The sequence below is a fragment of the Megascapheus bottae genome, chromosome X, assembly GCF_031878675.1.
Source record: "Megascapheus bottae isolate mThoBot1 chromosome X, mThoBot2.hap1, whole genome shotgun sequence".
In the NCBI taxonomy this organism is placed as follows: domain Eukaryota; kingdom Metazoa; phylum Chordata; class Mammalia; order Rodentia; family Geomyidae; genus Megascapheus; species Megascapheus bottae.
In genome coordinates this window covers 40,155,841-40,183,342 of record NC_143547.1, presented here as the reverse complement: position 1 = coordinate 40,183,342, position 27,502 = coordinate 40,155,841, and the positions used below count along the sequence as shown (strand labels likewise).

The 27,502-nt window shown below is 39.7% G+C and overlaps 1 protein-coding gene across 3 annotated transcripts in view; it reads left to right on the top strand.

The window, feature by feature from the left end:
• Positions 1 to 27,502, top strand: part of Ogt (O-linked N-acetylglucosamine (GlcNAc) transferase) — a 75,613-nt gene that overhangs the window by 26,775 nt on the left and 21,336 nt on the right. For 2 of the 3 annotated variants that reach the window (XM_090326409.1, XM_090326408.1), the window contains exons 15-22: positions 4,633 to 4,758; positions 5,606 to 5,776; positions 5,889 to 6,005; positions 6,098 to 6,268; positions 9,181 to 9,333; positions 17,641 to 17,893; positions 18,288 to 18,411; positions 23,205 to 23,933. In XM_090326409.1, the coding sequence (XP_090182535.1) occupies positions 4,633 to 4,758; positions 5,606 to 5,776; positions 5,889 to 6,005; positions 6,098 to 6,268; positions 9,181 to 9,333; positions 17,641 to 17,893; positions 18,288 to 18,411; positions 23,205 to 23,379 (1,290 nt within the window). In that variant the 3' untranslated portion in view covers positions 23,380 to 23,933. Of the gene's footprint in view, positions 1 to 4,632; positions 4,759 to 5,605; positions 5,777 to 5,888; positions 6,006 to 6,097; positions 6,269 to 9,180; positions 9,334 to 17,640; positions 17,894 to 18,287; positions 18,412 to 23,204; positions 23,934 to 27,502 lie in introns of those variants that run through there. The other variant, XR_016533806.1, reaches the window with a different exon arrangement.

Sequence of the window (27,502 nt, the reverse complement as noted above, 5' to 3'; positions counted from 1 at the left end):
ATGGTAAATTAAGGTTGAAATTTCTGGGAAATAAATTTGCTGAGTATGTACGTCTAATTTTATGGACTTTATTGTTCACATTAGTTAATGAAGATAATATGCAATGTGAATAGATGAATGATATATGCATATATGTATCAATGAGTGACATTCTAATGAACATAATCTGTTATGTGAATTGATGAATGCCATTTGCATGTATGTACCTACATATGTATAGATGAGTGCCATAGGATAGACAGCTCACACATTTATATATACACATACATACACATGCGTGTGTGTGTATGTGTGTATGCATGTATGCATGTATGCATTGAAGTCCTAGTAGAAAGGTTTTGAGACAATTGGTGGCTCACACATGAAGTACAAGACACTTGGGAATCTGAGATCTGAGTAACTTGGTTTGAAGGCAGCCTGGGAATGAATGTCTATGAGACTCTTTTCTCCAATTAATTGCAGAAAAATTGGAGAGCGGCACTGTGGCTCAAGTGATACAGTTCTAGCCTTGAGCAAAAGGAGCTCAGGGACAGTGCCCAAGCCTAGAGTTCAAGATTGGGAACCAAAATCAAAAGATGGTATGCCCTAACTTTTTTTTTTTGCATCATAGCAGTTGCTTTAAAAGTACACTTGAGGAGCAGGAGTTTGGCCTAGTGATAGAGTGCCTAGCACGCATGAAGCCCTAGGTTTCACTCCTTGGTCTACCACATAGAAAACACCAGAAGTTGGAAAAAATGTTAAGTGGCACTATGGCTTTAATGGTAGAGCTCTTTGAGGAAGCCCAAAGACAGTGCCTAGTTCCTGAGTTCAAGCCCCAGGATTGGCAAAAGAAAAGTATAGTTGACTATATTTTTGTTTGTGTTTAGTTTGATGTGACTTGGATTGGTTCCTTTAAGACCTGTTCTTAATATATATCCTAGGGTAGACTTGTACTCACATTTTTCTTGCTTCAGTCTTTCACTTGCTTGCTTTATAGGTGTGTAACTCCTCACCCAGGTTCTGGCCATTATTTTTTTTCCTTTTACTCATTTATTGTCTCTATTTTGTGCTCTGGCCATTCAAAAAAGATTATGTAGTTGAATAATAAGGTTAACAATTCGAAATGTCAGGTTGTAAGTGCAGTGCTTCTTGGTCAGTATCACTCATTTGTTCTCTCCCCATTCACCCTTGCCAGACCCTTAAGTTATGTAGGTTTTTTTTTTATTATTATTATTTGTATCAAGTAGTTGTATGAAGGAGCTTCAACTCCGAAAGTCAGGTTTATGAGTGTAATGTATTTTTTTTATCAGTCCTTGGCCTTGAACTCAGGGCCTGAGCACTGTCCTTGGGCTTTCTCAAGGCTAGAGCTCTACCATTTGAGCCACAGCACCCCTTCTAGCTTTTTCTGTGTTTGTGGTACTAAGGAATCTATCCCGGGTCTTTGTGCATGTTAGGCAAGCCCTCTACCACTAGGCCAAACTCCCCACCCCTGTGTAATGCATCGTGAACAATGTTACCCCTTCCTTCATTCTCCATTCCATTCGTGCTATCAAGTTAGTGTAGTTCAATCTTTACATAATGTATATTGAATAAGATGACTGCATTTGCTCACTCTTTTTCTCTCCATTCATGTACTTCCCTTTTTTTATGATTGAATTGTTTTTTTTCATTAAAAGATTTTATGAATGCTGATTTTTTTACATCATTTCAAATGTCAAGTTTAACAAACAGGTATTCAAGAATGGAATATCTATGCAATTACTGGCATATAAATTTAAGAACAAAATTAGAATTAAGTTAAGAGTTTGGATGTCAGATCCATATCGATCTATATAATATATCAATATGTATATAGAGTATATATCTCATCATAGTGTTGCTCTCTCCTCTCTTAGTGCTTTCTTCCCAGATATGTTTCACTTTCCTGTTATTCATTTTATTAAATGGTTGGCTACTTGTTCAAATGGGAGTATTTTTTTTTTGCCAATCTTGGGGCTGAGCTCAGGGCTTGGATTCTGTTCCTATGTATTTATTATTTATTATTATTATTATTAGTCCTGGGCCCGGATGCTGTCTCTGAGCCTCTTTGTGCTCAAGGCTAGTGCTCTACCACTTGAATCATAGTACCACTTCCTGCTTTTTCTGTTTATGTGGTACTGAGGAAATTGAACCCAGGGCGCTATGTGCATTCTAGGCAAGCATTCTATCACCAAGCCATATTCCTAGTCCTGTTTCTGTATTTTTCCACTCTAAGCTAGTGCCCTAACTTGGACTTAGAACTCTATGTCTGGCTTTTTTGGTAGTTTAAAAAAAAGTTTTTTTTGGCCAGTCCTGGACCTTTAACTCAGGGCCTGGGCACTGTCCTTGGGCTTTTTTCAAAGCCCAGTGCTGTACCACTTGATACCCAGCACCACTTCTGGCCTTTTCTATGTATGTGGTACCAAGGAATTGAATCCAGGTCTTCATGCATGCTAGGCAAGCACTTTTACCACTAGGCCAAACTTCCAGCCCAAATAGATTCTCATGAATTTTCCTGTCCTTATTCACTTTGAGTGAAGATCCTTAGATCTCAGCCTCCTGAGTACATAGAATTATAAGCATGAGCAAATGGTACCCAGCTTGGGAGGAAATTTTTAAAAATGTTATTCTTATTAAAATGTTATACAGAACGGTTACCATTTCATTAAGTCATAAAAACTTCTTTCTGGACAATATTACACCTTCACTTTACCCTTTTCACCTCTTCCTGCAAATTACATAGTTAATTTTCAACATGGTACACACTGAGTACCAGGCTAGCATTTTGTTCATCCTTGGGAGAAGTATTTTTGGGACACAGTCCATTCTGTTAAACAAGTTAGCCACAGGCTCTCTTGATCTTTCAGCTTTAACCTCCTGAATGCTGAGAGCATGTATGGCCATATTCTTCAACCTTCTATCCATCTTCAAATAACAATCAAATCTTAAAACCTGTCCCTAATACATTCAATTCTGAAGAAAACTGCTTCTTCCTTTTTTGGACATTAAAAAATTAATTTACTTTATTGTTATAATGGTAATGTACAGATTGATTACGATTACCTGTTTCAGGTAACAATTATCTGATTTAGGTAACAAGTATGTTTCCTTTCATACAATGTCTTCTGTTGCTCATTCTCTCCCAGTCCCTCCCTCCCATTTCCACCCACAAGTTTTATAGTTCAGTTTCATCAGTGTCCAGTGAACTCCACTGCTCTTTTTTCCACCCTTTTTCTCTTGAGTTCTGTACTCCCCTCCAACCCTTCTGAAGATGTATACTTGAACCAGGCATGGTGACTCACGCCTTTAATCCTAGCTACTCAGGAGTCCAGATCTGAGGATATTGGTTCAGAGCCAGTCTGAGTACTAAAGAAACTCATATCTCCAATTAACCACTAGAAAATTGAAAGTGGTGCTGTGGCTCAAGGTGTAGGACATTGACTATGAGCTCTTGAGCTCAAGGCTAATGCCCAGGTGTAGAGTTCAAGCCCCACAACTGGCAAAAAAAAGATGTACACTTGAATACACCATACATAGGTGAAGAAGACAGAAACTGCTTCTTTTGTCTTATTTTTCTATAATGTTCTGATAATTTTTTGTATTTTTCCTCAGTTGTGGGGCTTGAACTCAGCACTAAGGTGCTGTCCTTGGGCTCTTTTTGCTCAGGGTTAATAGTCTGCCACTTTGAGCCACAGCTCCATTTCCAGATTTCTAGTGGTTAATTGGATAAGAGGCCTATGGACTTTTCTGCCTGGGCTGGCTTTGAACTATGAATCTCAGATCTCAGCCTCCTGAGTATCTAGGATTACAGGCATCTGTCACTAGCACCCAACCCTTTTTTTGCCAGTCCTTGGCTTGGACTCAGGGCCTGAGTTCTGTCCTTGGACTTTGTCAAGGCTGGAGCTCTACTGCTTGAGCTACAGCACCACTTCTGACTTTTTTCTATATATGTGGTACCAAGGAGTTGAACTCAGTTCTTTGTGCATGCTAGGCAAACACCCTACCACTAGGCCAAACTCCTAGCCCTAGCACTCGGTTTTTTTTTTTTTTGGCCAGTCCTGGGCTTGGGCTCAGGGCCTGAGCACTGTCCCTGGATTTTCTCAAGGCTAGGGCTCTACCACTTGAGCCACAGCACCACTTCTGGTTTTTTTCTATGTATGTGGTACCGAGGAATCGAACCCGGGTCTTTGTGCATGCTAGGCAAGCACTCTACCACTAGACCAAACTCCCAGCCCCGCACCCGGCCTTTTTTCTGGCTCTTTTTTTTTTTGGAGGGGGGCGTTCATGGGGCTTGTACTCAACCTGGGTGTTGTCCCTGAGCTCTTCAATTCAAGGCTACCGCCCTGCCCCTGAGCCAAGACCCACTTCCCTGTTTTCTAGATGTTAATTGGAGATAAGAGTCTCAGGTCCTTTTGTACCTGGGCTGGCTTTGAACCTTGATTCTCAGATCTCAGCCTCCTGAGTAGTTAGGATTACAGGCGTGAGCCACTGCGCCTGAATCTTTCATGACTCTTAACCAAATTCCTGACCTATATTAATGTAATATCATTAATTTGTGCTTTTAAAATTTAGTACCAGTAGAATGAATTAGAATTAGTCTAAGAGGGTACATAGGTTGTGTTTTCTATTCTGTAGATTCCATGTAATGGAAAAGCAGCTGATCGTATCCATCAGGATGGAATTCACATCTTGGTAAATATGAATGGCTATACAAAGGGCGCTCGAAATGAACTCTTTGCTCTCAGGCCAGCTCCTATTCAGGTAAGAGAACTGAGAGCAATCATTTACCATGCATATTTGACTAAAAAAGACAGTTATGTGGTTTTTTTTAATCCTCTGGCTGACATTTGAAATAAAGGCAGAATGCATGATTTTTAAAAGTTAATGTTCTTGAAATGTGTAAGGGTAGAATATTGGGTGTAGAACAATACTAAATTACTATATGTCAGTTGTGGGGTTTGAACTCATGGCCTGGGCCCTGTCTCTGATCCTTTTTGCTCAAGGTTAGCAGACAGGCTTAGTCTAAAATCCTTCTTGATTGTTCTTGGCTTAAAAACTCAATATTGTTTAAATTCTTAGGGTATTTTAATGAAAGATTTTCTGAGGAATAGTCAACACAAAAACCTGTACATATTTAATGTATACTGATGAATGAATGAATAAATGAATTTGTGGTGTGGCTTGAACTGTGGACCTGTGCACTATCCCTGAGTCCTTCGGCTCAAGGCTTACAGTGCTCTACCACATTGAGCCATAGCGCTACTTCCTGGTTTTCTGGTGATTAATTAGAAATGAGTCTCAAGGACTTTCGTGCTCGGGCTGGCTTTGAACCACAGTCCTCACATCTCAGCCTCCTGAGTAGCTATGATTACAGGTCACCAGATCCTGGCCTTGATGAATTTAAAGATAGGAATACCAGTGAAGGTTCTTCTTTTATGGTTAAATAGATGTACAAAGAGGTTTCAATTGCATAAGTCAATTTATGAGAACAATATATCTTGTTCAATGTCACTTCTTTCATCATTTTTTCCCATTCTCCATCTCCCTCCCTACCCTCAATGAAGAAGGCTTTAGTCTTCATTGTCTTTTCTTTTCTTTTTTTTTAAAGGCAATGTGGCTTGGATATCCTGGTACTAGCGGTGCACTTTTTATGGATTATATCATCACAGATCAGGAAACCTCACCAGCAGAAGTTGCTGAGCAATATTCTGAGAAGCTGGCTTATATGCCTCATACTTTCTTTATTGGTGATCATGCTAATATGTTCCCTCATCTGAAGGTAGATAGAAAACACTACTGTGGAGTATTTCAATGAATTCTAGTCATTTGTAGCCTGTTATTGTCCATATATAGCCTAAGATGCGTGTCTATAATTACTTTTTTTCCATTAGAAAAAAGCAGTCATTGATTTTAAGTCCAATGGGCACATTTATGACAATCGGATTGTTCTGAATGGCATCGATCTCAAAGCATTTCTTGATAGCCTACCAGATGTGAAAATTGTCAAGGTCAGAATCTAGTCAATTTGTCATTGAAATGAAGTTAACTACATTTGGGATCTTTCCTCTAGTTAAGCGTTTTGTATCTCTTTTTTTTAAAGATGAAATCTTCTGATGGAGGAGACAATGCAGACAGCAGTAATGCAGCTCTTAATATGCCTGTCATTCCTATGAATACTATTGCAGAAGCAGTAATTGAAATGATTAACAGGGGGCAGATCCAGATAACAATTAATGGGTTCAGTATTAGCAATGGACTGGCAACCACACAGGTAAGAAGGGAATAAAAGCTTTTACATATTACTAAGTAATGCAGTTATTTTCTTTAAATGTCATCATAAGCATTATTGATACTGTTTTACACATGAGGAAGTGAGTTCAATGGAAACTGAAATCTTTAATAGATTATGCTCAAAAAGTCCCTGGTACTGAGCCAGCTTAGTTACTATGACACTATTGTATTAATACCATCCTTTTATCCCATCTCTTACTCTCTCACTGTATATCATACATATGTTGGCCATATGGTGGCATCATGTATCTTATTCATTCCTTCTCTAAATATATTTTTTGCCAATCCTGGGGCTTGAACTCAGGACCTGGCACTGTTCTTGGACTACTACCTAGCCATAAGAGCACGTCTAGCTTTTTCTGTGTATGTGGTACCCAGTAATTGAACCCAGGGCTTCGTGCATGCTAGGCAGGCACTCTACTACTAGACCATACTCCCAGCCTCTGTAAACACATTTTTTGTGATGAAATTCCTACTTAGACTTTTAATTTCCACTAGGAATCTCTTCCTGTTTTATTTTCTAATCTATCCCTTTCTATTCCAGTTGATACTTGGCCTCAATGCTTATGTAGCATTTGGGGTTTGTCATTATATTCAGCACAGTGCACTATAATTCTGTGTCCTCCAGTGAATGGAATTACATTGGGCTCATGTTTAACCATAGCAACACAGCATTTTTTTAGTGATCATATAGTGTTTATGTGAATAAGCAGCAAATATGTTGTGAATAAGCAGCAAATATGTTGTTCTGTCAAGAGAATATCAAAAGACAAGGATCTCCCAGACATGTTCACGATTAACAATTTTGTTGAAATAGCCATTCTCAATAATCATGTAAGAGAACATTCAAATGTGGGGGTTTGGAAACTAAGACAAATTTTACTAACTAGCTTAGAAATGGTGGTAAATCTGAGGAGACAGACTTGGGAAAAGAGTCCATTTGGAGGAATAGTTGCAGTTTAGTCCTGAAGTGTGATGATGTTTGATGTATTTCATGCAAGTAAAAGGTAAGCAAATTCTTGCTGTTGGGTTAGTAGGATTTTGCTTCCTTTATTAAGTTATCTAAATTTGTAAATTTGTGATACTGGAGTATAAACTCAGAGCCTTGAACTTGCTTGGCTTGCTCTTGTCCAGTGAGTGCTCTTCGATATAAGCTACAGCTTCAGCCCTACTTTGCTAGTTATTTTGAGTCAGTAGTACCTGGGTTGGCTTTGAACTATGAGCTTCTGGATCTCAGCTTCATGTAAGCCATCAGCACTCAGTCTGATTTTTTTTTTTACTTGTGCTGTTTCAACTCAGGTCCTAGCTGATGTCCCTGAGCTCCACTCACCCCCCCCTCCTTTGGTGCTGGTCCTGGGATTGAAGTTGGAGCCTGGGCACAGTCTCTGAACTTACTTTGCTCAAGGCTAGAGCTCTGCCTCTTGAACCACAACTCCATTACAGGGTTTTTGGTGGTTATTTGGTGAAGAGAGTCCCACAGACTTTATTGCCCAGGCTGGTTTCAAACTGTGATCCTTACATCTTAGGCTACCTGAGTATCTAGGATTACAGGTTGAACCACCAGTATGTGACTGTGTATGTTTCTCTATTTTTTTTCTTCTGTTTTTCTCTTTTCTTTTGTTGGTTGTGGGACATGAACTCAGGGCCTGGGCATTGTCCCTGGGCTCTTCAAGATAGGGCTATTGCCCTATCCTGGAGCCACAGCTCCACTTCAGGTTCTCTTGTAGTTAATTGGAGATAAGAGTCTCTGGGACTAGAGTGCCTAGGCTGACTTTGAACCTTGATCCTCTAAGCCTCCTGAGTAGCTAGGATTTACAGGTGTGAGCCACCATACCTGGTGGCTGCTGCTGCTGCTTCTCCTTCTTCTCCTTCTCCTTCTCGCCCTCTTTCTCCTCCTCCTCCTTATTGTATTTTACTTATCATTTTTATTGTATGTATTTTATTGTAATGTCTAGAGGGGTTACAATTGCATTAGTCAGGTAGTGGTTTCATTTCTTGAACATTGATATCCCTTCTTGTGTTTTTATCCCCCTTTCCTTCCCCCACACCCTCCCAACTAACCACATATGTTTCTTTGAGTTAGGACAGAATTTTATTGTGTAAGCCCAGCAGCCCTTGAACTTGTCTTCCTATCCTGTTTTGTATTCCTACCCTGTTTTTTTGTGTGTGTGTGTGTGTTTGGTGTGGGGCTTGAACTTGGGGGCTTGAGTGCTATCATTAGTGCTCCACTCACAGTTTTTGAGTGATTAACTGGGAGATAGGACTGTCACAAAGACTTTTCTGCCAGGGCTGGCTTTGAACTGTGACCCTAAGATCTCATCCTTGTGAGTAGGATTATAGATATGAGCCCGACTCATCCTCCTTTTTTATTGCTTAAAACATTTTTTAAATTGGTTTCATTATGTAGATATTAGGGGTTTCATTTTTAATTAGAGCCAGAATTTTATAGTACAGATACTGCACCCCTACATTTGGGCAACACTTTTTTTTTGGCATCTTAGGAAATTGTGAATATTTTCTCAGTGCAGTTCAGGGACATGACTGCAAATGATGTACATCACATCTTATGGATTTATTGATTAAAAAATAACAAACTGGACCCACCACTGGTGGTTCATGTTTTAATCTTACCTCCCAGGAGGCTGTGATCATGGTTCAGAGTTAGCCTGAGCAAAAGTCCATGAAACTCTTATCTGCAGTTAACCATCAAAATGTTGAAAGTGGTGCTGTGGCTCCAATGGTTGAGGTTTAGCCTTGACCTAGGAAAAGAAGCTCAGGGACATAGTTCAAACCCTAGGATGCCCCACCACAAAAATCAACCGGCTATATCAGAGATACACTCCCAGCCCTTAACACTATCTTTAACTATAATCATTCTCTTCCTTGTTTTAGATCAATAATAAAGCTGCAACTGGTGAAGAGGTTCCTCGTACCATTATTGTAACCACCCGTTCTCAGTATGGATTACCAGAAGATGCTATTGTGTATTGTAACTTTAATCAGTTGTATAAAATTGACCCTTCTACATTGCAGATGTGGGCAAATGTGAGTATGTGTAAACTTATTTTTAGTTTTCTTCTGAAATTATACTTTTTTTTTGTTATTGTAAAGGCGATATACCGAGGAGTCACTGTTACATATGTAAGTCAGGTAATAAGAACAATTCTTTTTTGTCAGAAGAGCTACTTTTTTTTTTTTGCCAGTCCTGGACTTGAGCTCAGGGCCTGAGCACTGGACTTTCTCAAGGCTAGAGCTCTACCACTTGAGCCTCAGCACCACTTCCGGCTTTTTTCTATGTATGTAGTACCGAGGAATCAAACCCGGGTCTTCATGCATGCTAGGCAAGCACTTTAACCACTAGGCCAAACTTCCGGCCCAGAAGAGCTACTTTTTACTTTTCTTTTGCCAGCCCTGGGCTTGAGCTCAGGGCCTGAGCACTGTCCTTGGACTTTCTCAAGGCTAGCCCTCTACCACTTGAGCCTCAGCACCACTTCTGGCTTTTTTCTATGTATGTGGTACCGAGGAATCGAACCCGGGTCTTTGTGCATGATAGGCAAGCACTCTACCCCTAGGCCAAACTCCCAGCCCCTATTTTTTACTTTTTAAAATTGTTATAAAGATTATGTGCAGAGGGATTATAGTTACATATATTAGGTAAATGGTACATTTCTTTTTTGGATAGTATCATCCCTTCCCTTGCTCTCTCTTAAGTTTTCCCTTCCCATCCCCACCTACAACTTGTATTCTTCATTTTCAACATAATGTCTAGTGAGTACCACTGCTAAACTCATGATTAACAGCTGGTTGCTAATGAAAAATTACACCTTGCTGAAGCTTTTTTTGCCTTCAGTGCTTTGGATTGAACCCAGGTTTTTGTGCATGCCAGGCAAGTACTCTGCCACTGAGGTCCCCCAGGTCTTTCCTTCCAGTATTTAATTTTCACATTAAGCAACTTTCAAAAGAAAACAATAAATGGGTTTAAATACAAGGTCTCTTTTGCTCACATAATTTTTTTGCTCAAGGAAGGCTGGTACTCATTTTATAACTTGAACCACAGCTCCAACTTCTGGGTTTTTATTGGTTATTTGAGATAAGAATCTCATGTACTTTTCTGCCCTGGCTGACCTCCAGCCTTTATCCTCAGATCTCAGCTTTCTGGGTACCTAAAATTACAGATGTGAGTTGCTTGGCACCCTCCCTTTTTTTTTGTGGGTCATGGGGCTTGCACTTGGCCTGGGCACTGTCTCTGAGCTCTTCAGCTCAAGGCTACCACTGTACCCCTGAGCCAAGCTCCACTTCCGTTTTCTAGAGGTTAATTGGAGATAAGAATCTCGGGTCCTTTTGTGCGTGGGCTGGCTTTGAACCTAGATCCTCAGATCTCAGCCTGCACAGTACCTAAGATTACAGGTGTGAACCACCACCCGCGGCTGACATCCTTCTTTTTTTCCTGTTCATTTAGTTTTCTTTCTTTTTTTGTGGCAGTAAGGATTGAACAGAGCCCCAGGCATGCTCAGAAACTATTCTGGAGTAAACTACATTCCTGATCTCAGGAAATACTGGTACTTTATTGAAAATACAGCGCAGTCATATTTCAATTTATAATCTCTATAATATTTGTATGAAAATGTTCCTTTTGAAACTTCTTTGGGTTGGTAGTTATTTTAGTTTCTTTTGTTCATTTGTTTGAAAAGGGTTCTCATTATGTAACCCAGGCTGGCCTGGAATTTGGGATTCAACTGCCTTATTCTCCCAGGCAGTGGAATTATAGGCATGTTCCACTATGCCTGCCAAAAACTTGTTAAATATTTTTACTTAAATGTCACAAATTGTATAGCTGATAGCTCCTATGAGTTGATTAGTATAGCAAAAGACTTCACCACTGTATCAGATGATCTTGATGTGTGTGCACAGGAGCCAAGATAACAAAGGTTTAAGGCTTAGCCCATCTGAATTTTGAATGTGGAATTAACCTCCCAGAACCTGAGAGGATAGGAAGAAAGGCTGAGAGGAATGGCTCTAAGACCATCTTCCACTTATCTTCCTGTCTCCTCTGAGTGGCTGTCATGAGACTTTCTGCCAGCGCTTTCTCCTTGGAAGAGAGCTATAGAATATAAAATAACTCGAGTGTGTGCGTATTGCACAAGGCCACAGTAGCTTTGGGTACTCTTTCTTTCATTGCTCATCTAGGTAATAAACTGAAGGACTCTACAAGGGGCATGTTGTTTGATGGCCAGTGGGACTCTTATAAAACAATACAAGCCAGCAGCTAGTGGCTCATTCTTTTTTTTTTTTTTTTTTTTTTGCCGCTCCTGGGCTTGGGCTCAGGGCCTGAGCACTGTCCTTAGACTTTCTCAAGGCTAGAGCTCTACCACTTGAGCCTCAACACCACTCCCGGCTTTTTTCTATGTATGTGGTACCGAGGAATCGAACCCGGGTCTTCGTGCATGCTAGGCAAGCACTCTACCACTAGGCCAAACTCCCGGCCCTGGCTCATTCTTAAAATCCAAATTACTGCCACTTGAACCTCAGTACCACTTCTGGTTTTTTTCTATGTATGTGGTACAGAGGAATCGAACCTGGGTCTTCGTGCATGCTAGACAAGCACTCTACCACTAGGCCAAACTCCTGGCCCCATTTTTTTTTGCCAGTCCTGGGATTTATCTCAGGGCCTGAGCACTGTCCTTGGGCTTTCCTCAAGGCTAGTGCTCTACCATTTGAGCCACAGCACCATTTCGAGCTTTTCTACGTATGTATGGTAGCAAGGACTCAAACCAGGGTCTATAGGCCATTTTTATTTCTTCTTCAGAGAAGAATCTCTTTAAGTCTTTGGCCCATCTTTTAATGGGATGGTTGTTTCTTTGGAGATTAGTTTTGGAGTGATTCAATTTTTTGACTTATTGATATATTTTAGATATGAGGCCTTTGTCTATTATATGGTTAGTGAAGATCTTTTCCCATTCTATAGGCTTCCTAATTAATTTACTAACTATATCCTTTGCCATACAAAAGCTCTGCAGTTTATTGCAGTCCCACTTATCCAGCCTTTCTGTGATTTGTTGTGTTTCTTGGTCCTTATTAAGAAATTTTCGACCTGTGCCAAGGAGACCTACTTTGTCTCCTATTCCTTCTTGTAAAGTTTTCAGTGTGTCGGCTTTTACCTCGAGATCTTTGATCCATTTGGAGTTAATTCTAGTTCAGGGTGACAAAGAAGGATCCAACTTTAGTTTTCTGCAGGTGCTTAACCAGTTCTGCCAGCACCATTTGTTGAAGAGGCTGTCTTTCTTCCATTCTATTTTTTGGCTCGCTTATCAAATATTATGTGGCTATAGGTCTGTGGATTAATATCTGGGTCCTCAGTTCTATTCCATTGGTCTTCAGGGTTGTTCTTGTGCCAGTACCAAGCTGTTTTGATTATTATAGCTCTGTAATAGAGTCTAAAGGTTGGTATTGAAATTCCTCCTGCGCTGTTCTTTCCCCTGAGAAGTGTTTTTGCTATATGGGGTCTTCTATTATTCCATATGAAATTTTGGATTGCCTCTTCTATTTCTTTAAAGAATGACATTGGGATATTGATGGGTATTGCATTGAATTTGTAGATAGCCCTTGGCAAGATTGTCATTTTCACGATATTGATTCTTCCAATCCAGGAGCATGGGAGGTTTTTCCATTTCCTCAGTTCTGTTTTAATTTCCTTTTTCAGAGTTTTAAAGTTTTCATCAAAAAGGTCCTTTAGATTCTTAGTTAATTCCTGGGTACTTTATTTTCTTTGAGACTATTGTATTGAGTTGCTTTCCTGATTGTTGCCTCGTTCCTCTCACTGTTGGCATAGAGGAAGGCAGTTGATTTTTGAGGGTTAATTTTTTTTGCCAGTCTGGGGACTGAACTCAGGGCCTAAGCACTGTCCTTGGGCTTTCCTCAAGGTTAGTGCTCTACCACTTGAGCCACAGCACCAGTTCCAACTTTTCTATATATGTGGTACCAAGGAATCGAACCCCGGTTCGAGTGTTTGCTAGGCAAACACTCTACCACTAGGCCAAACTCCGGGCCCTTAAAGGTTAATTTTATACCCTGCTACCTTGTCAAAGTTTTGAATCAAGTCAAGGAACTTGGGAGTGGAGTCTATAGAGTTCTTTAAATACAGAATCCTGTCATCTGCAAAGAGGGAAAGTTTCACTTCCTCTTTCCCTATTTGGATCCCTTTTATGCTTGCTTCTTGCCTTATTGTTCTGGCTAGGAATTCTAATACTATGTTAAAGAGGAGTGGAGAGAGTGGGCATCCTTGTCTCGTTCCCGATTTTAGAGGGAATGGCTTTAGCTTTTCACTATTAAGTATAATACTAGCTGTGGGTTTGTCATACACAGCCTTTATTATATTGAGGAATGTTCCATGGATTCCTAGTTTCTCCAGAGTTTTTAGCATAAAGGGGTGTTGGATCTTGTCAAATGCCTTTTCCGCATCTATTGAGACAATCATGTGATTTTTGTCCTTGCTCCTGTTGATGTGTTGAATTATATTAATTGATTTGCGTATGTTGAACCAGCTTTGCCTCCCTGTGATGAATCCTGTTTGATCATAGTGTATAATTTTTTTTTTGATGAGTTGTTGTAGACGGTTGGCCAGTATTTTGTTGAGAAGTTTTGCATCTATATTCATCAAAGAAATGGGTCTATACTTCTCTTTCTTTGATGAATCTCTGTCTGGTTTGGGGATGAGGGTTATACTGGTTTCATAGAATGAGTTTGGCAAAGAGCCTTCATTTTCAATTTCGTTGAAGAGCTTGAGGAGTATTGGTGTGAGCTCTGCTTTGAAGACCTTATAGAATTCATCCATTTCTTCTAGATTCTCAAATTTGTTGGTATAAAGGTTTGAAAAGTATTCCTTCATGATGCTCTGGATCTTGGTAATTTCTGTTGTGGTATTACCATTTTCGTCTGTGATTTTGTTTATTTTGGTAAGCTTTTTTTTTTTTTGGTAAGCTTTGCTAAGGGTTTGTCAATTTTGTTAATTCTTTCAAAGAACCAACTCCTTGTTTTGTTGATTCTTTCTGTAGTTTTTTTGAATCCAATTCATTTAATTCTGCTTTGATTTTAATAGTTTGCTTCCTTCTACTGTGATTAGGGTTGGTTTATTGCTCTTTTTCCAGGTGCTTAATTGTAGGCACTCGGAGCTATAAATTTTCCTCTGAGTACTGCCTTTGCTTTGTCCCAAAGGAGCTGGTATTTTTTGTGCTCCTTTTTGTTAATTTTCATAAACTGTTGGATTTCTGTTCTGATCTCCTTGATGACCCATTGGTGACACCTTGGTTTTTTTTTTTTTTTTTTTTTTTTTTTTTTTTTTTTTTTGCTGGTCCTGGGCTTGAGCTCAGGGCCTGAGCACTGTCCTTGGACTTTCTCAAGGCTAGAGCTCTACCACTTGAGCCTCAGCATCACTTCCAGCTTTTTTCTATGTATGTGGTACTGAGGAATCGAACCTGGGTCTTCATGCATGCTAGGCAAGCACTTTAACCACTAGGCCAAACTCCTGGCCCGACACCTTGTTTTTTTAAGAAGCTTTTTCTGTCTAAAGCAAGAATTCTGTCTAAAACCAGAGGTCTGCAAACTTTGTTGAAGGACTTTACAAGACTCAATTTCTGGGCTGGTGATAACATGCCTGTCATTTAGCTTTTTAGAAAGTGGAAATAGGCTGGCTTGGGCATTAATGTGAGTCAATTCTGAGTTGAATGATAGTGCTCTAAACCATATTTGCATAAACATAAACAAAAAGGCTAAACCCTTCCTTCCTTCCTTCCTTCCTTCCTTCCTTCCTTCCTTCCTCCCTCCCTCCCTCCCTCCCTCCCTTCCTCCCTTCCTCCCTCCCTCCCTCCCTCCCTCCCTCCCTCCCTCCCTCCCTCCCTCCCTCTCTCCCTCTCTCTTGTAGGTCTTGGGGCTTGAACTCTGTGCCTGGGTATTGTCCTTGTGCTCTTTAGCTCAAGGCTACCGCCTAGGGTCACAGCACCACTTCCCATTTTCTAGTTGTTAATTGGCAATGAGTGTTTCTTGCTGGGGCTCACTTTGAACGTCGATCCTCAGTTCTCAGCCTCCTGAGTAGCTAGGATTACAAGTGTGAGCCACCGTATCTGGCTTGCTCGCTTGCTTTACTTTTCTCTTTCTTTCTTTCTTTCTTTCTTTCTTTCTTTCTTTCTTTCTTTCTTTCTTTCTTTCTTCTCTCTCTCTCTCTCTCTCTCTCTCTCTCTCTCCCCTCCCTCCCTCCCTCCCTCCCCCCTCCCCATCTCCTCCTCTCCCCCTCCCCCTTCCCCTCTCCCTCTCCTAGGGCTTTCTCAAGCTAGTGCTGTACTTGAACCTCAGCAACACTTTTGGTTTATTTTTTATGTATGTGGTTCCAAGGAATCGAATCCCGATCTTTGTTCATGCTAAGCAAGCACTCTACCACTAGGCCAAACTCCTGGCCCCTGTTTTTGTTTTCCCCCTCAAGACCACCATTTTGCCACTTGAGCCACAGGTCCAATTCTGGCTTTTTTTCTCGTTAATTGGAGATAAGTGACTCAAAGTCAGGATTTGAAGAATAATCTTTAGAGCTCAGCCTTCTGAGTAACTAGGATTAAAGATATGAGCCATTGGCGCAAGGCATTGCTATATTTGACTTATGGGTTGTAGTCTGTGAACTCCTAGTAAAAATTCATAGCAATAGTTGATTATATCAACCTATGTGTTCTATCTTGGACTATTGTAGGGTTAAAAATAGGAAGGGGGGGCTGGGTGGGTTTTTCCCTTTTTTGCCAGTCCTGGGGTTTGAACTCAGGGCCTGAGCACTGTGCTTGGGCTTTTCTGAAGGCTAGTGCTCTACCACTTGAGCCAGGCCTTTTCTATGTATGTGGTATTAAGGAGTCGAACCCAGGTCCTTGTGCTTGCTAGGCAAGCACTCTACCACTAGGCTGTGCTCCTGGCCAGACTTGCTTGTTGTTTTTAGAACCCTGATTCTTTTGTTTATATATATGAATGAGTAGGACAAAGGAGGAACAGGAATATGTGTGTATCTAAGATTCCTTAATCCCTACTTTCTGAAAAAAAATTGGAAAGCCACCAACTTGTAACAAAATTGTTTGTCTGCAAAATTGAATTGGCATTGTAGTGTTTTTAGTGTTACATTTAATTCATCTGTTTATTTTTAATACTTAAACTAAGGCTTGAACTTAGGGACTGGGCACTGTCCTTTAGGTCTTTTGGTCAAGTCTGGTGCTCTTCCATTTGAGCCACAGCTCTACGTCTAGATTTATTATGGTAGTTAATTGGAGCTAAGAATCTTACAGACTTTTTGCCCATGATAGGTCTTCATATCTTACTCTCCTGATTAGCTAAGATTACTGGCATGAGCTATTTCCAGGTTATTATTTATTATTAATATTCTTACTCTGCCATGCAAAGAGTACTGCTAGGGGCATTATTTTATGAATTTTTGTGGTACATTGACTAGATGTAGGTCTAAGTCTAGAGCTTGAAAACAATGGCCAGTGGGCCTAATCAAGTAGACTGCTGTTTTCATTTTTGGTGCTCGAAGACTTAATTTGTATATTAGCAAGTATTCTTCCATTAAACTATACTATACTACCACTACGCTCTTGCTAGTTTTTTCTTGCTAGTTTTTTTCAATAAATGATAAGACTTTATTAACATACAGCCACACTTATATGTTTATATATTGTGTGTGGTGCTTTCAAGGTGTAAAAGAACCAAATAGTTCATGACAGTCTGCTTAGTCACAAAGCCAAAAATACCTACCTAACAAGTCTTTCTTGCCAAAAACTACTGTTTGTATCAGTTCCCACCAAATATAGCTACCTCCAAGTGTGCCTATGAGTAATTTTTTGTTTTCTAATTCACTTTCTTTCTTCAAACTCTGTCTGGGGTAGCTAAACAGAAGCATAATTCAATTGACCAAATCTATGTGAAAGAGAGACTTAGGTTGAAAGTTGGCTACTTTCTGGATGTAAAGAATGAGTACAGTGATCTTACATCTATCACAGAGTGTTCCTGAGACCCCCATGATGGGTGAAAATCTGAAGTAGCAGCGTTTTATAGTTGACCTTCTCTGTCGCTGTTTCCTTATTGCTATTTGGTGGTTTTTCACCTATCATGTGGGTCTCTGAAACGTAGCTCTTGAGATACGCGAGGGATAACTATGTATTAAAATAAAAGCAACATGTGTACAGTGAAGGCCCAATACATGAACCATGACAGAGTGTCCATGGTATAGTGAGGGTAAGTGTATACTACTATAACTGGAAGCCTATGGGAAGGGGACCGTTGTTGAGAAACATAGATATATTGTTAATGTTCTGATTTCCCCACTTTTAGATTCTGAAACGTGTACCCAATAGTGTGCTATGGCTGTTGCGTTTTCCGGCAGTAGGAGAGCCCAATATTCAACAATATGCACAAAATATGGGCCTTCCACAGAACCGTATCATTTTTTCACCTGTGGCTCCTAAAGAAGAACATGTCAGAAGAGGCCAGCTGGCTGATGTTTGCCTGGACACGCCACTGTGCAATGGACACACCACAGGAATGGATGTCCTCTGGGCAGGAACACCCATGGTCACTATGCCAGGTAGGTTGCTGATACATCGTTAGATTCATATTTAATTTTTATATTAAATCCTCTTGGGGGTTAGGCACGTACAACTTTGAAGGCATGATGATAGAAAACGAGACTTGCTTCTTTCTTAACACTTGGCTCTATTCTCTTGTGTAGTATGTGAATATGTAATGTAAATAACATTGATCACTGCATGCTGTTTACTTTTTCAGATGTAAAGTTGGTATTTTTATTGATTTTCTTATTAAAGAATTTATTAACATTGATTCGTGTTTAACAAACAAGTATTCAAGAAGGGAATCTATATACAATCACAGGCACTTAGTTTTTAGAACATAATCAAAATTAGGCTAAGGGTTTGTAGATCATAGATATATTTTAATCAATGTAATTTTTTATGTTGCAGGAGAGACTCTTGCTTCTAGAGTTGCAGCTTCACAGCTCACTTGCTTAGGTTGTCTTGAACTGATTGCTAAAAGCAGACAAGAATATGAAGACATAGCTGTGAAACTGGGAACAGATCTAGAATAGTAAGTAAAGCTTCTTGAGAACAAATTAAATGTTAAAGGTATAGATTACATACTAATTGTAAAATGAAACCATAAAGTAAGGGTAATAGGTGAGTTGCATGATCTCTAGCAAAAGAAATTTAAGATTTCGTAAATGAAGTTAATCACTAGGTTTTTTACTCTCTAAAGAATGAATGACTAAATTGAAAAATTCAGAAAAGGCAAACAAGAGGGAATGAATCTTCCTATTTCCAGGTATTGGTACCTGAAAGACTATTTAAATTTTAAATCCTCTCATATAGGAAATTAAACAAGGAAATGACAAGAGAACTGACTGAAGTGGAAATACAAATGAGTAACAAGGAAAGTTTTAGCTTCTCTAGGAGAAATGCCAGTTAAAATAAATTATTGAGTTATATCCATAATTTAACTGTAAAATAAAAAGGTTTTAAATATATTGATGAGGGAGCATTGAGACACTGGTTCTTTCATACATTGGTGAGTAAGTTGGTATACCCCTTTAAAGCCTTTTTTGGGGGGGGGATCATGAGGCTTGAATGGGGTGGGCGCTGTCCCTGAGTTCTTCAGCTCAAGGCTACTGCCCTACCCCTGCCCCTGGGCCTGGGCATTGTCCCTGAGCTCTTTAGCTCAAGGCTATCACCATACCCTTAAGCCAAACCCCACTTCTTGTTTTCTAGGGGTTAATTGGAGATAAGAGTCTCAGGTCCTTTTTTGTCTGGATTGGCTTTGAACCTTGATCCTCAGATCTCAGCCTCCTGAGTAGGCTAGGATTATAGGTTCGAGCTACTGCACCCTACTTAACCCTTCAAAGTTTTAAAAACCTTAAAATTGTTAGTTCTTTTCCCTAATTCTACCATTTTACGTTGGTAGCATAAAACAAAGCCCTTAATTGAATATTAGATGAGTGAAACAGGAAAGATGAAGTTGAGAATGTGGCTAAGTAGTAGAGTGCTTGCCTTGCATGCATGAAGCCCTGGGTATCACAAAACAGAAAAAGCCAGAAATGGCACTGTGGCTCAAGGACAGTGCTTAGGTCCACAGTTCAGTCCCCAGGTCTGACAACAAAAAAATAAAGAAGATAAAATTGATTATTCTTTTCTCCTTTACCTCCTCCTTTCCCTTCCTTCTCTTGTTTTATTTTTTTTTGAGACAGGTCAGGCTAGCTTGTCCTTTTGCTTCTGTGATCCAAATGGTGGTATTATGCAAATGTGCTGCTACCTTGCCCAGCTTTTTTAAAAAAAGGACTTTGCCGGGCTGGGAGTTTGGCCTAGTGGTAGAGTGCTTGCCTAGCATGCACAAACACCTGGGTTCGATTCCTTGGTACCGCATACATAGAAAAAAAAGCCAAAAGTGGTGCTGAGGCTCAAATGGTAGAGCTGTAGCCTTGAGAACGTCCAAGGACAGCTCAGGCCCTGAGTTCAAGTCAAGGACTGGCAAAAAAAATTATTTTCCATTGGATATTGTGGAGTGTTACTTTTCTTTTGTTTTTTGAAAAGTAGTATGTTACAAGAAACACACTTAAGATTGTTTGAGTTGGAATCCAGATTCTTATATTTACAGAGTTTATAACCTTAGACCAGTTTATTTCTATGCACCTTGTTTCTCCACTTATAAAAGTGAGCTTAGTGGTAGTAAAAACCAGAGATGTGAGATTTAGAAAAGGTATTTCATGTGAAGCTCTTGATGTATAGTAAGCACTTAGCAAAGTATTTTTGTTTTCAGAAAGCTGGATGCTGGTGGCTTATATGTAGTTACTCAGGAAGCTGAGTTTTTTTTTGGGGGGGGATCAAAGTTCAAAGTCAGTTTAGACATTAAAATTGCACTAGATTTCATCTCTAAAATTAACCATTAGAAAGCAAGGATAGAGATATGGCTCATGTGGTAGAGTACCAGCAGAGCAAGCAAGCTGAGTATAAGGCCCTGAGTTCAAAACTCAGTACTGGCCTTTGAGGGCCCAGGAGTTTGGCCTAGTGGTAGAGTGCTTGCCTAGCATGCATGAAGACCTGGTTTCAATTTCTCAGTACCAATATATACAAAAAGCCGGAAGTGGTGCTGTGGATCCAAGTGGTAGAGCTCTAGCCTTGAGAAAGCCCAAGGACAGTACTTAGACCCAGAGTTCAAGCCCAGGACTGGAAAAAAGTTACTGTCCTTAGAACATCATGTACATATAAGAAAAGTGAAAATTTTTGTTTCGTGCAAGTCTTGAAGCTTGAACTCAGGGCTTGGGGGTTGTGTTGTTTTAATTTAACTTAAATTTATTTTTTATTTTTGGGCTAGAAGCTAGCATTCCACTTGTGTCACAGCTCTACTTCTGGCTTTTTGGTGGTTAATTGAGGTAGTCTCATAGATTTTCCTCTCTGTGCTGACTTCTAATTTTGATCTTCAGATCAAAGCCTCTTGAGTAGTATTATAGATGTCAGCCACCAGCGCCTGCCCTATATTTATATATCTTTTTTATTTTATTTTAATTTTGTCTGTCCTGGGGCGGGAACTCTGGGCCTGGGTGCTGTCCCTGAGCTCTTTAGCTCAAGTCTACCACCCCACCCCTTGAGCAACAGTGCCACTTCTGGTTTTCTAGTGATTAATTGGAGATAAGAGTGTCACGGTCTCTAGTGGTCTTTAGTGCCTGTGCTGGCTTTGAACCAAGATCCTCAGATCTCAGCCTCCTGAATAGCTAGGATTACAGATGTGAGCCACCGCGCCGGGCTTATATTTATATCTTACCAAACCTTTGTAACTTTGATTCATGCAGTACTTTCTGAATGCCAGCATTTTTGCTGTGGAAATGTTCAATTTTATTATAAGTGCTTGCATATCTACCTATCAGAGTTTACCATTAACATTTTATCGTTGCTTTACTACACATTTTTCTGTCTATTTTTTTCCATAATTGAGTATTTCTTTCTCCTTTTTGAAGCAGAATTTATAAATAATGAAAGACCCGAGTCAGGTATTCATTGAGTTTTGAGAAATACCTGACAACTCAAATTTATTTTTTGTCCTTCTGAGTTTCTAGGCGTGAGCCACCAGGCCTGGTAATAACTCAAATTTCTATCAAGATAAAGAACATTACCTCCCCTCTAGGATGTTCCTTTTTGCTACTTCTCAGTCGGTCTCTTACCAACTCCCAGAGATAACTTCTAGATGTTTTTAAGCATAAATCAGTTTTTGCCTCCTTAGAACTTTATACAGATGAAACCATGGAGTATATGCTCTAAAAGGCTGTTTGAATTCCACCAATTCATTTTTTATTGTTGGATATTATTTCATTGTATGGATGTATCACTTCTTAATCATTCTCCTGTAATGGAGAATTTAAATAACTATGTAGCACATAAATTTTCTCTTTGGAAGGTAGCATTAATATGAATGAGGTTTGGTTGAGCCCCAGAGAGATGCACAGCCTTTTTATCAGTTCTGTCACAGCAAACATTCTTGCTTTTACAAATACACAATTGTGTTCTAGCTTCTGAACTAATAATTTTGTATTTATTATATTCAGAAAGGGAGAGACTAAATTTTGTACTTATTATATTCAGAAAGGGAGAGACTAAAGAGTTCTATTTCCTCCCCCTATTTTCCAGAAAGTACTGTTTACCTCTAATTCCTGTCTCTAAATAGAAGCATTTTCTTAGTGATACTAGAAATACTTTTGTATTGAATAAATAATTCAGGTACACGAGGAAAATGATGGCAGTAAGCTTATCCCTTTTAAGTGTTTTCTGTATTGTTAAAATCTTCATGAACTGATATTTCATTTTTATTTGGAACCTGACCTGTTAAAAACAGTGCTTCAGTGAACATCTTTGAGTGGTCAAATGTGTCTGTATTTCTCTTTTTTTGTGTGTGTGCTAGTTGTGGGTACTCAGGACCTGGTCACTGTTCCTGAGCTTTTTGGCTCAAGCCTAATGCCACTGAGGCCAAAAGTCCCCTTCCCTTTTTGTTAACTGGAGGTAAGATTCTCACAGACTTTCCTGTGCAGGTTGGCTTTGAACCTTGATTTACCAGATCTTAGCCTCTTTATTAGTTAGGATTATAGGTGTGAATCACCAGGTACCTGGCTTGTTTCTTTAGAATTGATTGAAAATTACTGATAAGTCAGAGGGCTAATACACACATTATGCAGCCCCCCCTTTTTTTTTGTAGGCCAGTTTTGAGACTTGAAGTCAGGGCCCAATGTCTTCCATCAGGCTTTTTGCTCATGGTTAATGTTCTCCCACTTTAACCACATCTCCAGTTCCAGCTTTTTTTTTGGTGTTTTGTTGTTGTTGTTGCTGTTGTTATAGTTGTTATAGTACTGGGATTTAAACTAAGAGCTTCCTGCTTACTAGACAGGTGTTTATACCACAGATACCGTGGTCTATCTTGCTCAAGTTGACTGTGAACTACAGTCCTCAGATTTCAGCCTCTTTAGCAGCTAGAAGTACAGGCATGTACTTGGCAGGAAGCAATTTCCATTCTAATCATAGCGTATAGGAATAGTAATATCCTATTACAGTTATTTTTGAGTTTAGAAATGAAATAAAAAGTATGTCATCTCTTGGATGTACTTGTTTAGGAAGGAAACTGTAAATTTCTGTGCAGGGAACTTGATTATAAGTATTAGCATTATGTTAGTTACCTCTGATCATTATGTTTTCAGCATTGAGTTAACAGGCCAGCCAGAAAAGAAGCTAGGGTGAACTTCGATTGTGTGTTTTGTTCCCCACAAAGGTACATAAGTAGTTTTACAGTGTTGTTCCAAGTTTTTGATTTATGAGTTGGGTTTTCCTTTTTTTTATTTTATTACCTAGCCTGAAGAAAATTCGTGGCAAAGTGTGGAAACAGAGAATATCTAGCCCTCTATTCAACACCAAACAATACACAATGGAACTAGAGCGGCTCTACCTGCAGATGTGGGAGCATTATGCAGCTGGCAACAAACCTGACCACATGATTAAACCTGTTGAAGTCACTGAGTCAGCCTAAATAAAGACTGTGCACAGGAGAATCACTCCTATACCTGAGCCTCAACCTTCTGGGGGAAAGGGAACTAGTTAACAACTTTTTACTTATCTGTACAGTATCATGTTGCAGATGGGTGATATATAATAATAGAATAGCACAGCCAGACTTGCTTCCTGCATGATAGGGAGAAACACAAGAGATGGGAAACTACTGTTCCATATGGAATCTCTAGGGTTTTGCAGCAACAAGGTGGTGCATAGGTCTGGAAGGTCTATTCTCCCTTGGTCTTCCATGGGATGGTTAGTATGGAGGGGAGATAGAGATTGTCCAGCCATTTTGTGATTCCATGGATTGATCGAGTCTTCTGAATTATTTTTTTCTTTATGCTTTGTGATATTGGAGCTTTTTTAAATGTTTGGTTTCAAGTATTTTTACTCATGTGAAGTGATTTGATTCTTTCTGAGATAAGGTTTTAAGCTAAAATGTTGCTCCCTGTTTTAGTTTGTGAGCTGACAGATTAACAGGGACTTTGCTGGTGTAGTCTTTTTATAGGTTTTATAAACCACTTGAGCCTATATCAGTCATTTTAGTGTCTGACCTAAACGTTTGGAGCTATCAGTGCTTTGTTGCTTTAGATGATGACTCAGATTTTTTCCCTAATCTATCTCCCTGTTTCCTTCTTTCCCCCCATGACCCTTCAAAACTTCTCCTGTAATTACTAACAAAACCAAGTCTGAATCAAGATAACCCAGAGTGTTTCCCTTTAGCACACCATCTGGTGCCAAATGAAAAATCTTAGGAGTTATTAATCATGAAGTACATATTTGTGGTACTGTCATTTATAATAGATTTTTTTGCCTAATTTTGACCTTTTCACCAGTGTTTAGCTCTTAACTGGACTGCCCCTTCTATGCTGCTTCCAAAAAATGATAGTGTATGTAAGATTTTTTACCTTTCAAAATTTGTTTTTTTTTAAAGTGAGTCCTGTTCTTCCTATTTCTTTCAGCAGAAATGAAACCCCAGGTAAGTATAAGTATTCAAATATTTGATTAGTAAGTTGCAGTTATCTCCAATACATTAAGTAATGTTTATTGAAAAGATTATTATATAAAGTAAGATCTCTGAAGGACCATCAGTGTATACAGTGATTATTTTTCAGACTTTGTTAGCATATTATATAACTGTCTGTGGACTTAATCTTAAAGTCTGTACAGATACAGCCTCAGTAGTAATAAACTGTACTTGGTTTGGAGTACAAATTAGACTTTAGCCCTCCTAGAGCTTGACCTTCTTGGTGTTAAAAACCATAGGAATAAAGTTACTGATTTTTAAGAATAGTTTGAGGGCTTGAGGCTTAAACAAGCCAACATATGAATATATGTTTTGTCTTGCTGTACTGCACTTATACTATCCAGTCACAGATCATTTTTGTCTGCTACTAGTGTTCTAGATTATGTCTTTCCAAAGCACTGAGGCAGTGCACCTATTCTGTAGTTGCAGCTGTTGCCTGAATGTACCTATTTGACAAATTATTGAATAATAAGAACTTGAATTTCTGAGTCTTATTAACCAAAATCTCAGCAAAGAGTTTCAGATGTAATTCTGAACCAGAATTATGTGTTAATGAACTGTGTACCTTTTAATAATGTAGATCAAGAAATGTCAGTTAAGGGATTTAATTTATTTTTTATCTGAAATATCGGTGAAAGGTTGCCAGCATGGTTACAGATAACTGATTGACATTCACACAGCGTGGAATAGGATAATATACTTTCAATGCCCTCAAAGCTGTGATCTTACAGCTACTTTACATAGCACATCATTCCTACTATAGGGATGAATTTTTCTCCTGGCACGAAAAGTAGCTGTTCTGGTCAAAGCTTTGCTGACTATAACAGACTTTTATTTCCAGGTAACATGTCTGTGGAAGACTTAATTCTGAATAGAGATATAGATATTACTGGAAACTAATTGTTTTTTTTTCTATTATACTCTGCTTTATCAGAAAAGTAAAGCATTTAAATTGTGCTACAGAAATTGAGATGTTGTCTTGTGATCTTTAAAAAAAATAAAGGAATGATTTTCCCTTAATGTGGCTGATGTATTTTGTATCTTCATATTTGGGTTAGATAGAAAAACCTTGGGCTTTCATCAAGGCTACCAATGCAGCCAGGGCACAACAGCACAACTTCTGCCTTTTTTATATATGTGGAATAGAACTCGGGTCTTATTGCATGCTAGGCAAGGACTCTACCACTAAGCCAAACTCCAAGCCCAATAATTACCTTGTTTTTTTGGTCAAATGGAGCTTTCTCTCTTTTTCCCCCTCCCCCTCCCTGCCCCTTCCCCTCCCCTCCCTCTCCTCCCTCCTCCCTGCTTCCCTTTCCCCTTCTCCCCCTCTTATCCTCTTCTTCACACCAGTCCAGGATTTGAACTCAGGATCTGAGCACTGTCCTTGGGCTTTCTCAAGGCTAGAGCTCTATCACTTGAGCCACAGCACCAACTTTTTCTATGTATGTGGTACCAAGGAACTGAACCCAGGTTTTTGTGCATGCTAGGCAAGCTCTTACCACTCTTACCGGCCCTTAGTTTTTCTTGGTGGTTGGGAGCAAGTTTTTTCCCTCCAGTTTTTTTTTTGGTGGGGGGGCATGGGGCTTGAATTCAGCCTGGGTGCTATCCCTGAGCTCTTCAGCTCAAGGCCTCCATCCTACCCTTGAGCCAAGCCACACGTCCCCCTTTCTAATGATTAATTGGAGTTAAGAGTCTCTAGGTCTTTTGTGCCCAGTCTGGCTTTGAACCTTGATCCTCAGATCTCAGCCTCCTGAGTAGCTAGGATTACAGGTGTGAGCCACTGCTGCCCAGCTCCAGTTCCTATTTTGATTGGACTCAAACACAAGCATGAGGAAAGGTGTTTTTTTTTTGTGGGCGGGGGGACTGGGTACTGTCCCTGAGCTCTTCAGCTAAAGGTTACCCCTTTACCAGTTTGAGCCACAGTGCCACTTCTGCTTTTCTGGTAGTTAATTGTAGCTAAGGGTCTCAAGGACTTTGGTCCTCAGTCTCACTTTGAACCACCAGCCTCAGACCTCAGACTAAGTAGCTAGATTTACAGGCATGAGCCACCATTGCCCTTCTTGTGTCATGTTTGTGTGTGTGTGTGTGTGTGTGAGAGAGAGAGGGGGGGGGGGCACTGTCCTTGAGCTTAAGGCTAGAACCATACCACTTGAGCCACAGCACTTCTGGCTTTTTCTATGTATGTGGTACCAAGGAATCGAACCCGGGTGTTTCTGTACACTAGGCAAGCACTCTGCCAGTAGGCCAAGCGACTGGCCCTTGTTTTTGTTGTTCTTGTTTTGGTGGGTCATGGGTGTTGAACTTGGCCTGGTTGCTGTTCTTCAGCTCTTCAGGTCAAGACTACCTCCTTATCCTCGAGCTAAGCCCCACTTCTATTTTTTAGTGGTTATTGGAGATAAAAGTCTCATGCTCTTTTGTGCCCTGGTTGGTTTTGAACCTTGATCCTCAGATATCAGCCTCCTGAGTAGCTGGGATTATAGGCATGAGCCACTGGGCCCAGCCCTTGTTTTTGTAGATTTTTTTTTAATGCCAGTCTTGGGCCTTGAACTCCTGGCCTGAGCACTGTCCTTGAGTTTTTCTCAAGGCTAGAGCTCTACCACTTGAGATACAGCATTACTTCCAGCTTTTTTCTATGTATGGAATCAAACCTGGATCTTCGTGCATGCTAGGCAAATACTCTTACCACTAGGTCAAATTCCTAGCCCCTCTTGTTTTTTTTATTAAAAATTTATTAAAATTGATTTTTACATCATATGTCAAATGATGTATTAAACAAGTATTCAGGAAGGGAATCTCTATATACAATAACTGGCACTTAGATTTTAGAACATAATTAAAATTAGGCTGAGGGTTTGTATGTCATATACATATTAATCTGTAATAAAACATGTCTATAGAGTCATAAATTATGTCTATGTAGTTGTGTTTATATTTCCAGTACCATGTCCATAGCATTGGGTATGCAAATATTGAGTCCTCGCTCTTGTATCTTGTTTTTAAAGACAAGATCTGGCTTTGTAACCCAGACTTGCCTGAAACAGGTGATCCTCCGGTCTTAGCTTCCTAGTTGTTT